We start from the raw sequence: 15,215 nt of genomic DNA on the forward strand, positions 1-15,215 counted from the left end.
CAAGTGAATTTATATTATGCTGGCTGTCACCAGATCATCTCCTGGCCCTGCCAAGCCCTACTGCCTAGTGGACAAGAGGTCGTCTGGGGCAATGTCCTGACTTGCTTCTCCCCTCCCGTGTTGCAGTGGTTCACAATTCTGGAGGCCCTTCAGGCACTTTGTGATGATACCCAGTACTGGTATCTCTTGATGCACCACACATACCAGTTTCATGTGCAGAGGAAATATCAGAGTGTTTCAGCCTTCAGCCACTGTTCTGTAGCTGTCACCAGCAACATGACCTGAGCCCCGTGGAAACAGTTTCAGTACCTACAGAACACAATCTACACAAAGGTTTGGCAATGACATAAACTCTCACAGAGTATGCATAGCTCTGGTTTCTGCAAGCTCCTGCCACAGAAACCATCTGGAAGCTGCCTCCCACTTGACTGGCATGGCACATCCCTTCTTTAGAATACAATGATCTGAGTCAGTGCTACAACATCCTGCAAAGCTGCCCCAATTATTTAAAGCCGGAATGGAATGGAATGGAATGGAATGGAATGGAATTAACCAGGTTGGAAAAGACCTTTGAGATCATCGAGTCCAACCTATCATCCAACACCATCTAATCAACTAAACCATGGCACCATGCACCCCATCCAGTCTCTTCCTAAACACCTCCAGTGATGGTGACTCCACCACCTCCCTGGGCAGCCCATTCCAATGGCCAATCACTCTCTCTATGAAGAGCTTCTTCCTAACATCCAGCCTAAACCTCCCTTGGTGCAGCTTGAGACTCAGTTTGGATTCACAGACACTTGAGTCTGCAGCTGCCCCAAGAATGCACTATTGCAATATTACTTGCTAGAAATTACTTTGGAGCAGCAGACTTCTAAACAGAGATCAACTCTGTGTTTGGAAAACATCTGGCCCCAAACCAGTTTCTAATGTGGCAAAAAGAGTGCAATTATTCTGACAAAAGGTTAGAGATACTGATGTCTACAGCTGGTTCATCAAGTAATGCTGAATGATGGATATAATTAAATGGTGCCACAGTGAATGTGTGCTTCAGTGAATCACTTAGGGCCCCATCTCCTCTGATCAGCCTGGAACTCCAGCAGTAGTGTCACAAACATTGCCAGTAGGATATAGCACCACTATTCAGAGAGAGAGAGGTTTACAAGTCTCATGTAAATGCATTATGACTAGCAGTGCTGTGCAGGAGGAGCAGAAACACAGCATTCAGCTGTGATAAGGTGCAACTGTAAAAGCTAACTAGCCACTAATTCTGCCTGGGATTATACAGCAAAATGTAGGTCTTGAATTTCTGCACTGTCAGGTAAAAGCTTCCCCAGCATCTCAAGATCTGTAGTTCACACTGGTTGGCATTAGTCAGGACCATAAAAAAAGAGCTACATTCTGCAGCACATCCCAAAGGACAAAGCATGCAGAGAGGTGCTCTACTCTTTCCTGATGCACCCAAGCTCTGCAGGACTGAGGCTGCACAGAGATACTGCTTTTGGTATACAGAGATGTGAGAGCTGAGCCAGGCTTCCTCTGTAGCATTTATAGACTGATGAAGTGGGGTTTGTTTCCTGCAGAAAGGAAAGAAGGCAAAGGAGCCTCTTAAGCAAATCCCATGCAAGAAGGCACACTGAAAGACCTCAGGCTTGTGCTTCCCACCTCTATCCTGCAGCCACTTTCCTCCATTCAATAGCTCCTGAAGCCTAAAGACTGGACACACGGCAAGGTCTTCCGGACTTCACTGAGTGACAGCAGCAGGCAGACCAAGCAATGCAGGAAGCTCTGCACAAGTTAATACAGCACTTCCCATCAGTGCTCTCCACAAAGCCCAGGGAGGAAGGTAGTTCATGTCCAGCTGGCTCTTCCCTTGCACCATGATGCTGGGGAAAAATGAGTTTCCACTTGATCAGAATAAAGGGAAGAGGCAGTTGGGACTACACTTGTGACGCCCTTGCTCTGCAATCACAGTGGGTTACCACTGCATTTTATTTACACAGAAGTGCTTAAAAAACTAAATCTGTTAATTTGGTTGCATATTTTTTTCTTTCAAATCAGCCCTTCAGCTCATTCAGGTGCAGTTATCCTGAACAACAACAACAAAGGTTAATGTACATTATTTAATAACAAGACAAGATCAGAATTTATGCATAAATTGCCTGCAAAAATCACCAAACACCACTAAACTCTTACATTTTTAGCCCTGTTTTGGAGGAAAAGAGCTCACCTGGTTCCTCTCCTTTCTATTTCAGTATCACCAATAAAAGACTGAATCATAACAACGGTTTTGCTCTCCCTTTAATGTCCTCTTGGTTTGCAACTACTTAAAGAGTGACAAGGGGAGGTATAATAGCACACGGTTGTTTCATCTTCACTTTGAACTGCCACCAGATATTATTTTGCAGCTGTTTTATGGTAAGTGGCATCCTGACAACTGAACAAAGAGGTGTCTTAATGGCAATTTCAACAGATTTTTAATTTCCTGGGAGAATTCAGCAAGGCCACAAAGGGAGAGCGTGTTTAAAATACAATGCCAGAACAGGAACCTTTGCCTCTTTCAAGTAGTTTCAGCTCTTTGATAACCATTTTACTAAAACAAGCAAACAAACACACACAACCAACAACCGACCGACCTAAAATGCACCTGAAGAGAGTTTCTACTCGGAAGACCCAGAGAAACAGCACGAGGAGCTGTTTCCTTGCAGCTTCTGTTGCCCACCTCACAATTAAATCCACAGAGTAAAAGCCATTTGAAGTAAAACTGCAGGAGAGGACACCTGGGACTTCTCTAACGACCAGCGTCCCACTACACTCCCAAACCCCACCGGGCTTCTTGCCCAGGAATGCACTGAGCACCATGGGAAGGGCTTGCCAGCATAGGATAGCAAGCAAGTGAGGAATTTTACTGGCTGTGGATTTAAAGTACAAGAACCATCCTCCACAAAGGACCCTTTCCTTTGCCTTCATCACCTGTGACCATTTGTCCACAAACGGTTGCATATGAAAAGCAGGTTTCAAATATAACTCGGAGCTGTGAAGGAGAAGTAGCTGAGCTGCCAAGATCCCTCATACTGCTCAGTGCCTTCCGCAGCCCCAACACATCAGCTGCCCTTACAGTAGTACTATTCTAGATACTATCTTAGCATCTTGAAGACAAGAGATGTAATTGTGTTGCTTAGGATCCAATGGTGCACGTTATCACATTTACACTGCTATTGTTTATAGATCAGCCTGAATGGTTCCCAGTGAAGACTCCCAATTAACTCCCTTTTCAGAAGCAGACTTTCTGCTCATTCATAAATAAGTAAAAAATAAATTGCATCCAGAAAGCAAATGGTGAAGAGATGAAAACCCTTTGGCTCTCCTCTGGACAACCTCCCTGTGAGCAGCCCCGGAGCCAAGACAGAAGAGAAGAGGATACCATCCAGGCAGCCCAGCAAGCACTCAGATGCTGCAATGCCCATCAAACTGCAAAGCCTGGCATCTGGGGCTTTCATCTGCCAGGCGGTCCTCTGAGTGGCCTCAGACGCTGGCTCAGATGCTTCAGTTCACATAGGAAGAGATGAAGGGCTGAATGTTTAGCACAGTAATCAACAAGATAACATGCTGCCAAGTACAAGGGTACTTTGAGTAACACTGCCAGTCTAAAAACGTGCTTTATTGATGCATCTTTAATCTGCATGCACTGGGGGTGCATGCACCAGTCTCCAGTTTGGGGTGCATTTATTTCTGTTGCCAGACTGAGACTGCTATGGAGAACGTTTCAGAAGTACTAAATATCCAAAACAGTTATTAAGAGCTGCAGATGCCACAGTTCTTCAAAAGCAAAAGCTGCTTTATAGCATTAAACCCAGAAGGGGATGTGGAGAAAGAGTAAGCTCAGCTCTTGTAGCTGCACAGAGAAAGGGTGGGTTGCCCATCACTAACAGCTGCCAGGTTGAAGAAACTATTCTAACCCCAGATATAAGCAGCATTTTGAAGTCACAATAATGTCAATATTTCACTCCACCCATTGCTGACCACGTGCAGAACCTCTGCTTTGCCACCCACTGATAATTTAACAGTAAAACAGAAAAATGTGATAGTAAACCAGAAAGACAACCTTCAAAATATGTATGAATCTCAAGTGAATGTGAGGGCAAGTGAGGGAGGAGGAGGAGGAAAGGTTATTCAAGCGATTTATGGAGGAAGCACACACATCTGAAATTCTTGGGGAATGCAGATTCAAGAAAAACACTGATAAAGTTCCTTTTTGGACAGGAAAAAAGGATTCCCTGTGAAGCATTAAGAGTAGATTGACGTCTGGCTTGCCAGATAAAGATACTCTGAGCAAACAAAACCACATACAACGTCAGTGACAGTACTGAGATAAAAACCTCAGGCGCTGGCATCTTAACAGATGTCGTACTGCAAAAACTACCTACACTGCACTCCCACCTTGATGTACAGATAGGATTTACCAGGGCTTCAGCTCAGGAGAACATTCAAAAGGGCACCTTAAAGAATGCTCTGCTATTTGCCTAGTGCCTGGTACAGCATCCCAGTGGCAAGGTCTGCACTTCAGAGCAGCATTGCAACAAGTTTCTGTATGGGGTGTAAGGAAAGTCAGTATCCTCAGTGCAGGCTTTCATGTCCACCACCACCCTACATACTGCCAGGAAGGAAATATCTGTAAGATTCAGCTCTGAAGTCTGAACCTCAGTGAGACAATGGTTAAATTAAAGAGAGTCAAATTGATAAGTCAAAGCAAGCAGAACTGCCTTGTGAGCCAATGTGTGACCACATTTACCATCAGCCCAGCTGGCTTCGGGATTTCTAAGTTCATAATCATCAAGAGGGCATGACTGTGCCTCAGACATTTCTCACAAAGCTAATGCACTGTGTGTGAAAGCCAAGTTCTTTCAGCTCTGAGAAGGAATCTTCCTGCACCTCCAGTATTGTATTTGAAACCTCACACTCCAAAGCTGAGAGGTTTTGCAAAGCAGACTGACAGCTCCAGTCTGGTTTACTCACTCCATGTAAACTCTATTCACTCACTTTGTTCCCCCAGTCATCTGCCTCAAAGGTTCTGTCATTTGGATTTCACCTTGGCAAGTCATGGTAAATTTGACAGAATAAAAATCATCCTGATGTAGTTTGTTATACAGAGTGGTAGTCGTGGCAGTCACCTGTGTTTTTCAGGGGATGAATGTGGGCCAGTGGCTGAAACAAGAATATCGCTGTTTTGCCAGGCAGTTTTGCACCTGAAAAATAACTTGAAAAAGTCCTGAAGCACTCTCCCAAAGGTTGAAGCTCTTTCTAAAACCTGTGGCTTGTCATTATTTCTACTTGCCACCAGAAGGAAAACCTTGAAGACCTATTCCTTCCACTCCCATCTTTTCACTTTTGGCAAACACTACTGCCCAGAGACTTCATTCAGAAGTAAAAACTCTGGTTTCATGTTAACCAAATTTCATCTGGCTACTTGCAGAGAAGAAAGCTTTTAGATTTTCCTCACAGCCCTTTTGTCTTCAGTTTCCTTTTCTGATACCCAAAGGCAGCAGCCCTGGTATAGCCCCAGTGCAGGATCTGGCCGCGTCAGATATTAGAGATGAAAGCTGTGAAGATGACAGATGAGTGAAAGCACAGCTTATCACCACTAGACTGTCTACCACACTCAGACTTGGCAGGAGTTCAAATCAAGCTGTTGATTTTGAGTGTTTGTCTTTGCTCACAACTCTCCTGAAGAGTCAGGAGTGCAGGTCTGCTGGAGGCAACACAGCGCTGAGAGCCAGAGTGCCAGTTTGCTGCTGGCTGATTGGGCTGGGAACATTGACCTGAGAAAAAGGTTTACCCAGTTCAGAGGGCATCCCTCAAATTTCTAAGGAAGCATTTAAATCTTCAGATGAGTATTTCTATTTAGCATTAACAATGTTACCTTGACCATCAGAGGACAACAGAATGAAACAAGAGTAGGTCAGTCAATAGTTCTTCGTTAGCTCATTTTTCTCTATTTCCAACTATGATTCTGACTGACAAAGGCGACCCCACACTGGCACCTGTTTAAAGGACCAGTCCCAGTCAGATTATCCCACTTACTCCCTGTAGCCACCCTTCCCCAGGTGCCTTTTGTATTATGACACACATTGCATTCGAGTCCCAGACCAAAACCTCTTTGGAATGTGTCTCATTTGACAGAACCTTCCTGGCACAGGCTTTCATGGGAAGTATGGCTACGAACCTTTACTCTATAATAGTGCCAACCATGAGCAGTTTTACTGGGTTCCTGTCCAGTTCCTTTCTTATACCTGGTTGCTCATAATTGAAAAGGCAGTCATTCCTGGCTCCATCAATAAGCCACTCTTATTATCTTACTGTTCTGGAGCACTCCCTAAGCTTCTGTTAATAATTTTGCTTGACCTTTATTAAAGACCAAGCATTAGCTGGCAATTAGATTTGGTGACTGAGGCTCTGTGATTTACTGTAAATTACACACAGTTCAAATGCTTCATTATGTTTATTCTCTATACATCTTAGTGGCCAGGTAAGCACTGACACGACATTCACTGTTAAACGAACTCATTAAACTTCTCAATTTAAGTGGTGCAACACTTCACCTGCCACATTATCCAAAGACTCCTGCAATGCACATTAAACATTCAGCACCAATAGATGCTCTACCATAGTTCACCTTGTTGGGAGTGAAATTTCAGTCCCTGAACATAGGGTTGACTACCTGATGCTGTTTGTCAGAGGCAATAAATAATGCAAATAGATAACCAGGTAAAGTTGGAAGTTAAAAAACATCAATAGCTTTCCCAAAGAGTTTTGAAAGGGTCTCTCAAAAGAGTTGAAATCAGGAAAAAAATGCCATTAAAAAAAAAATCAAGGAAAAGGAAACAAGGTGCTAGTTTCTTTCACTTCTTTATGAGTGCAGTGACTGTGAGAGATGGTTTCTTGAGAACCCTGTAGCCATGAAGCCTTTTTTATTCACAACCCCAGAGCAAAAGGAGGGGGAGTCATACAACCTCCAAACTCAGAGCCGCTTGTAGAAGTTTGTCTTTGCCCCTTTCATTCCTTGTTTTCCTGCTGAGAATGTTTAATGGAGCTGGATGGAATCAAGGTTGGGTAATGCACAACATCATTTCACCTGGCCAGTAAAGGGCACACTGCCTCATGGCTAAAGGGAAACAGCATTTTTGTTGGAGGCACTTTTATGTCCAGACTCTGCACTAACAACTAATAGTGCATGGATTAGGACCTCCTTCATGCTAGGTGCTGGACCTACAGACTCCACAAAGTAAACATTAAGGTATAAGGAGGAATAAGATGGCTATCTAAATTTTCCTGCCTTGCCTATGTTTATTTTACAGCTCTAATTATTTGCTTCCCAAAATGAAGGGTTCTAATATATGTTTTTTTCCCCCTCTTTACCTTTATATTACATAATCCTTGATATCTGCTTCTGGATGTCTCTTCTAAAGGATGAAGGGCTCCTATTAATTGCAGTGTAGCTTGTGAATATACCAGACTGCTCCTGGGCCAGATTTAGGTTTCATCATATAGTATTAACCCCACATATTGAAGGTGTTTTTCTGACTTATAAGGCTGGATTAGCTTTTATTATCAGAAGTAGTAAAGGTTTCAGCGTTACAGATGGAATGGCAGATGGGAAGCAAAAGCTTAATGTGAAGCAGCTCTAGATAAAAACTATTAATCCACCAAATTCATATGTTCTTATGCAGGAAAACCTAGCAAAAACCATGGCAATATGACTAACCAGTGAGAGAAGTGTAAACTGCCCCTAGCCCATGAGCTGACAAATCATGGCATGAGGCCTGAAAGAAGGGAAAAAAACCTTCAAACACCCCGCTTACAATTGCCTGGGAAAACAACTGGCTCTCTAAGGGGTATGTGGAGAGGTACTGCCCTCCTCAAGATTATGAAGAACAGGAATTGGTAACATTTCCATTAGGGAAATGAAATGGATTCAGATAGCATTTTCCAGGGTTTATGGCTGTAATGTTAGACACACACACAAATTAACTGTACTTATTGGTCAGTGTCATTAAAGCTGTAGCACTGGAAAAGGTTTTGGTTTTTTACTTTTAGAGGCAGAGCATGGTGTGAAGAGGAAGCACACTTCCATCAGCAGCTCTGGCACTGCAGGCTTTGGCAGGCAGGGCAGTGAGCTCTCCAACGCCTGCCCTGCTGCCTGGCTCTGGCAGTGGGGAAGCACCTTCAAGAACGTCCCCCCAGTGAAGAAACACGCTCTGGAATTCTTCTAGCTGAATGGTACTTTTTAGAGTCTGGGGGGCTGCCAGATACCACAGCATTACTACAAAGAGCCCATTAACACCAAACTGACTACAACCTACTCAACCATGATTGTCCATGGCCTTGTCTGCAAGCGACTGATCCCTCTTGGCCTCGTGCTTTAACTTGTTCCACAGGGCACTAAGAGCAGTTGAGACTGCCACAGGTCATGGCCTTGGCATTACCCAGCAGTTAGGGTGTACTCAGCACAGCAGAAGGATAACTGGATACGTCTGCTGGAACTAGTCTATAACTATACTGGACCTTCAAAGTGCACTGTCAGCAAGTTTGCTGACAACACAAAGCTGGGTGGAGTGGCTGACACACCAGAAGGTTGTGCTGCCATTCAGTGAGACTTGGACAGGCTGCAGAGCTGGGCAGGGAGAAAGTTGATGAAGTTCAACAAGGGCAGGTGTAGAGTCTTGCACCTGGAAAGGAACAACTCCATGCACCAGCATAGGCTGGGGACAGACCTGATGGAGAGCAGTGAAGGGGAAAGGGACCTGGAGGTCTTAGTGGATGGAAGGATGACCATGAGCCAGTAATGTGCTCTTGTGGCCAGGAAGGCCAATGCCATCATGAGGAGGTTTAGAAGGGGTGTCACCAGTAGGTCGAGAGAGGTTCTCCTCCCACCCCTACTCTACACTGGTGAGGCTGTATCTGGAATATTGTGTCCAGTTGGGGGCCTCTCAGTTCAAGAAAGACAGTGAGCTGCTTGAAAGAGTCCAGTGCAGAGCCACGAGGATGATTAAGGGAGTGGAACATCCTCCGTACGAGGAGAGACTGAGGGAGCTGAGGGCTCTTCAGCTTAGAGAAGAGGAGACTGAGAGGTGACCTCATCAATGTTTATGAATATGTAAAGGGTGAGTGCTGAGGGGATGGAGCTCGGTTCTTCTCAGTGGTGCCCAATGACAGGACAAGGGGCAATGGTGGAAGCTGAGGCATAGGAAGTTTCAAGTAAATATGAGGAAAAATTTTTTCCCTGTGAGGGTGACAGAGCACTGGAACAGGCTGCCCAGGGAGGCTGTGGAGTCTCCCTCTCCAGAGATATTCAAAACTCACCTGGATGCATTCCTGTGTAATATGGTGTAGGTGATCCTGCTCTGGCAGGGAGCTTGGACTGGATGAGCTTTCGAGGTCCCTTCCAGCCCCTGAAATTCTGTGGTTCTGTGATTCAGCAATTTGTCCCTTACAATTTATCATGACTCAGAGTGCCATCACCTACTTCTGTCCTTTATGGTCTTGCATTATTCCACCTCTTATCACCAGGGCAGCACTCCTCATCAGGAAAGTGAATGATGGGGAATAACAAGCTAGCTTTTCTCAAAACTCAAGAGCCAGAAAACTACACATTCTCCCTTGCAAGCAAGGTAATACATCAGCATTTTTAGGGCTTTGCCTCTTGGATGCTAAAAGTGATTAAATCAGAGGCAGTGTGAGCTATCATGATTTCAGTATTCAAATCCCCAGGTTCCAGTACCAATGCAATCTCTGTGACTCTTGCGCTCTTTGTTAATTTTTCTCCCCAGCATGTGTTGCATTTCACTGACAGTGGTTAGAAATGGGCACCAGCAGTAAAACCTTCTGGCAGCTCTCACCAAATCCTTCCTAAGGCATGTGCCCATGGCTTTTCCCCTTTTTTTCACTTCAGGGAGGATTTCTGTCTGAGTAGCAGCTTCAGGAAGAGACCCACACTTTGAGAGAAACCTAATCAGCAAAAGGTAGTGAAAGTATCTAATCTATTTATTTTCTAGGAGTACTAAAAACATGTTCTGTCATCACCCATCAGAAAATGGCCCCAAAAAGCTACTTCCCCTTTCATCGGATCATTTTGACACGCAAGGAAACAGAAGTCACAGGGAGAATTTCCTCTTTTCCTCTTCTTGATAATTCTCATAGCCTAAACCAAACAGTTTAAGGGTCTGGGTCTTATTTGGGGCTTTTCTTTGTTTGTTTGCCTGATTTCTATGAATTATCTCCCTTTGCATTATGCAGTAAACCTTACAGAACACCGCTGTGAGGCCTGGGTTGTGTAAATCCAGAAAGAATGTAATTTCACTTAAAATCAAGAGCTTTGTCACGTGGCAGGGTGTGAAGCTCTTTGCTTGATGCCATCCAAATAAAGACATCTGGGCAACATGGTGCTGAAGATCATAGAATCATAAAATCAATAAGCTGGAAAAGACCTCAAAGATCATCAAGGCCAACCGGTTGGACTTGATGATCTTTGAGGTCTTTTCCAGCCTTATTGATTCTAAGATGTAACTGACTCCAAGCAATTTGTTGGTCAGAGCCCTAGGGGAGATCTCTCCATACCTGGGCTCCATTTGCTGAGCTCCAGTACTTCCACCTGCTTTATTCATCCTCTCTTGCAGATGTCCCTTGCTGGAAATAATAACTGAATAGAGCTGACTGTGCTTCCCCAGTAAAAGTAGAACCAGTGCTGCTGGTCTGCTCACAGCCACAGTCCTTTCTAAGTAAGTGAAAGGCAAACAGGCTACAGCAAGGTGTCCAGGTGACTGTCTCCTTGGGTAAAGTGTGTTTGTCAGATGCCAGCCTCACCGAGACAAGTCTTCTGCTGTAAACCAGAAGGAACTGCTCCTTTGACCTCTGTTTCTTGCAATACTGCAGGGACATGCCATCCCTTACGTCCTTCAATACCTATTTCCTACAGGAACAAAGCATGGACATTCTCAAAATACTCAGGGTACCTGATCGGGTAGTCGGCAGCACTGAGGTTAATGAAGAAATCCCATGGCCAGTCATTCATCTCCATTAAGTCCCTCATGGTCTGGAGGTAGGTGGACAGCAGGCTTGCTCCTCCCCAGATAGTTGCCATTCTCCAAGAAGTGACTCTCACGTTGGGGTACTGGTTGGCAAACTGGAGCACTTGCCGGTGCAAGTAATTGGATCTCTTTACAGGAGAAAAAAAGTAATACATTCAAGTTACTCTGCCCCAAACTGTCCCTCCCTGTAGTCACTAAGCACCAACTCTGCTTCCTGCCTTACTGAGCATTGCCACTGCTCCACCCTCACTTACTGTGGCGCACAATCTTTTGCTGAATGCCAATGTGGAAATGCGCAGAGACCTCTCTCCCATGCCTTTCATTACAACTTCAGTAATCACTAATTAGTGTAACCAGCTCATTCATCTTCAGGAGGTCCCAAAGAGCTTTCAAAAAGGAGGTGACTGTTACTGCCTCCCTTTTACAGTGTGAAGTTCAGTAACCTGCCCAAGGCACCTCAGCTCAGCTCTCCATCCAGTGGGCCGCCACTGTCAGCCTGCATCAGCTTAGCAATTACCGTTAACTAAATGTAGGACAGACAGACATGGACAGATACTCACAGACATACAAGGAGGAATGAAGGCTGCTACACAGAGAAGAGAACAAGAACGAAAAAGGGGAAAAAAAGAACAAAAAAATATGAAAGAAAGAGGCTCCAAACATGTAAGAGACAGACCAAAAGTGACATGCACTCTGTGCAGCAGGGGTAAAGAGAAGATGAAGATGACAAGGATGGGCAGACTGACAGATGGTGAGACAGGCAATTTATAACCAGTGATATATTACCTTGTCAACATGAATGTAATAGAAATGGTCTTTATGGTAAATAGCCTTAAACATGCGCTGGAGCTGCCGAGAAGCTCTGCCATGAACAACCAAGACAAATGCGATCCTGACTGGGTTGGCTGGCATGTACTCTACGGAGTCCTCATCCCACTGTACATTGTTGTTGGCTTTTCCTGTTCAAAAACAAAACATAGGACATCTCTGAGCAGATCCACAGGGCAGGGATGCAGAGAGCAGCACACATTTTACCTCGGCTCCTTCTTCCAAAGCCCTTTCCGAGGAGAACTCAGGAGGGGAGCCAGTTTGTGCCAAGACTGTACCACTCTCCTCCATCACCGTACAAGGTCATCACCCCAAGGGCAGTAGCTATGCTTGCCTTCCCCACACAGCCCTGCCTGCATGCCTCAGCTTAGACAAGGCTGTACCCAAATGCTTGTAAGTTGTACCAAGCCCTGAGTATGCACATTGGCATCTTAGAGGAATAGCCTCCAAGTTTCTAAGTACTGTTCACAGTATTAAGAAATGCCAACTTCTCCCCTGCCCCACCAGAAATGAAGCCCCCTCTTCATCAAAAGATGCTGGTCTAGAATCAGCAGGGCTCTGCTGAGAAGTTGGTGAAACTCTGCTTCTTAACAGCTGCTGAGGATTATCTCCACTGATAGCATTTATTTGTAACAGCAGATGTGTCCCCCAATATTTAAATGGCAACCATCATATCTTCACCTCTTCAAGGAGGAGAGGGGCTCCTGAAATCCTATTTAAAAGTTAAGTTCATTTTTATTTTAAGAGAGGCATTTCTGGTCTCCCCTTTCTAAAACCAATACTGCAGTGTAAAGGTTGATGCCACATCAATGGACTCAAACATTTTTAATGGTTTTCATGACATTTTTGGATACCTCTTCTGAAATTTGTGGCTTTCTGAAATGTTACACAAAGGGAGGGGAGCTGGAAATAGCCATATTCAGGGTCTTTTATTTTTAACTAACTTGGCTTTCAATACCCACACTATCATCTATCCAACAATTACTGAGAACAAGGTCCTCCTGAATTTTCACCTGAAATGCCAACTCACTTCCTCAGGTTCCTCTAATAAATTCCTGCAGCAACTTAATTTTCCTCTCTGCTGTTTTCCTACTCTAACCTCTTTCCCCTCCACATGCTATTTTCTTCCTTCTCTGCTAGGTTTAAATTGTTATAGTCTCATTTTCCACCTGCATACTATTATGGCTTCTTTGGCTGCTTGTATTTTCATGAAGGTGAGAATGTTGTATTTCTTTCATCTGTCAGCAGATCTGCTACTTCTGCACATCCCCTTCTGGGGACAGAAGACACAGGGGATGCATTAGTTGATTTCCCTTGAATGTCACACCATTCACCAGTGATAACAATCCAAAAGGATTTTAAGGTTGCAGTTGATAGCTACTTCAGTGCCATTACTACACTGGCATTAGCCACATACACTCACTTAGTTCAAGTGGCCTCCACCCTCCACTCCAACAAGCAGCTGCCAAGATCACCTTTCTCTCCCTTGGTCCTGAACAGCCCTTCACAATATTTTCACCTCTGTTCACTTTTCTCCTCTTCTCCTACTAGGTATTGAGGACTCAGAATCATGGAATGGTCTGGGCTGGAAGGGACCTCCAAAGGTCATCTAGTCCAACCCTCTCTGCAGTAAGCAGGAGCACCCTCACCTAGATCAGGTTGCCCAGAGCCCTGTCAAGCCTCACAGGAGTCACAGAAAGCTTCCTTCCCCTGCAGCACTCTCTACACTCAGCCTTCACCAACACTTGTCACCACCTCTCCACATGCCATCACCTGCCTTTCCAAAACAGAGTCAAGCCAGCAAAGGAGATTTCCCATCTTCTCTTCCTGTACCTGGTGCTTGTGGTGGTCTCAGTGGGCCTGCAGCTGCACCTCATCTCACCTACAAAGCTTCTCTGAGTGCGAGCACTGCCTGTGGAGTGAACCTTCCTATGCATTTAGGGAATCCTCTTTTTTTCAAGGACAACTTAATGCAGATTGGTGCTTTACAAAATTCAGCAAAAAGCCCATGATGTTAATAGAAAGTAAAACAAAACCTGTGAAGAACATTATACTACACTTACACCTCAAGAGCACAGCTCTAGCTTTGGACATAGCTTTGTATATGTGAGTGAGTGGAGAGAGAGTGAATGGAGTGTCCTCTTTCTGGCCATCTGGTACAGGTGAAACAGTAGCTCTGGCCTGGAAACAGCAGGACTTGCCTTAAACTTCCACGGCTTACAGCAAAAAGAAACTTGTCACACTGCCTTCCTTCCAGGAAGCTGCCACAGGGCCCCTTTGCAGAAGAGGCTGTGTTCACCCAGCTCAGAGCAAACCTTTCATGCCTTTTTATCAAAGTGTGTTTACTGTGCTGTCCTATGCTGAAAACAAAAGGTGGCATTTTGCTCTGTGACCAAACACTGTTCACTACTGGCTGAGAGAAGTGAAAGCTGCCCTTTCTGGCTTCCTGTTCAAAGCATGGCAAGACTGAAACCACTGTGTGCCAGCAACAAAAAACCCAGATCTGCTTCTGCAAGGACCAGGGGAATCTCACCTCTACTGCAATTTCAACTTGCACTTTCTAGAGGCCCAAGAAATCAATACTCTTAATTATGAATTTAATCTTCAACTATTGCAGCATTCCTAAATTCCAGCAGAATAACCATGGTGCAATCATTTCCATGTTTGTTGTGGTGCCACATTATGCTCAATCACCCACCAGCACAACACAGAGGCAACCTGCTAATCTTTTACTCCTCTTGCTAATTAATGAGATCATCAGACTTCTGCAGCAGCACAAAGCAATCTTTTAATGAATTTTGTGGGCTGCATTATTTTTGGTAAATCAATCCACCAGCTTCTATTCACAGCTTGGTATTGTCCTGGCTGTTCAACACAATACCTCTGCACAGATATCTGGGTGTTGCTGATTCCATCTGAACTCAGCTGCATGTGTGTACTCTGTCTTCATAGCACGAATCAATGGACTGAGGACACCAGAAGAGTTATTGCTGTGTAGTTCAGCACATTCTTTATTGCTATTATATCCATAAATGCAGCCAGAAGCCCTGTCAGTGTGGCAGGAGTATGAGCCATAATCACTCTGAAAAGGCAGAGCTCTGCAGTCCCTACTTAAAACTCATAGGAACAGCACCATCCCCTTCAGCAGGACCATTGCTGCAACAGCCAGCTGCCGAACTTAGACTTCCACTACAACCTCCTTATTTCCAATTGCTCACTACTCCTAACAACACAGCAGGTTGAGAATTTCCAAGCTTGACTTTCATCTGAGCAGCACATGCAATTTTGGTGCACACTGCCAGG

General features: G+C 44.7%; 1 protein-coding gene across 4 annotated transcripts in view; it reads right to left on the minus strand.

Moving 5' to 3' along the window:
- The window catches only part of XYLT1 (xylosyltransferase 1), a 175,585-nt gene that overhangs the window by 47,681 nt on the left and 112,689 nt on the right, over nucleotides 1-15,215 (minus strand). For all 4 annotated transcript variants that reach the window (XM_054180430.1, XM_054180428.1, XM_054180427.1 and 1 more), the window contains 2 exons: nucleotides 11,871-12,043; nucleotides 11,010-11,212 (listed from right to left, as the gene is read on the minus strand). In XM_054180430.1, the coding sequence (XP_054036405.1) occupies nucleotides 11,010-11,212; nucleotides 11,871-12,043 (376 nt within the window). The remainder of the gene's footprint in view (nucleotides 1-11,009; nucleotides 11,213-11,870; nucleotides 12,044-15,215) is intronic.

Source organism: Dryobates pubescens, chromosome 4, assembly GCF_014839835.1.
Source record: "Dryobates pubescens isolate bDryPub1 chromosome 4, bDryPub1.pri, whole genome shotgun sequence".
NCBI lineage: Eukaryota > Metazoa > Chordata > Aves > Piciformes > Picidae > Dryobates > Dryobates pubescens.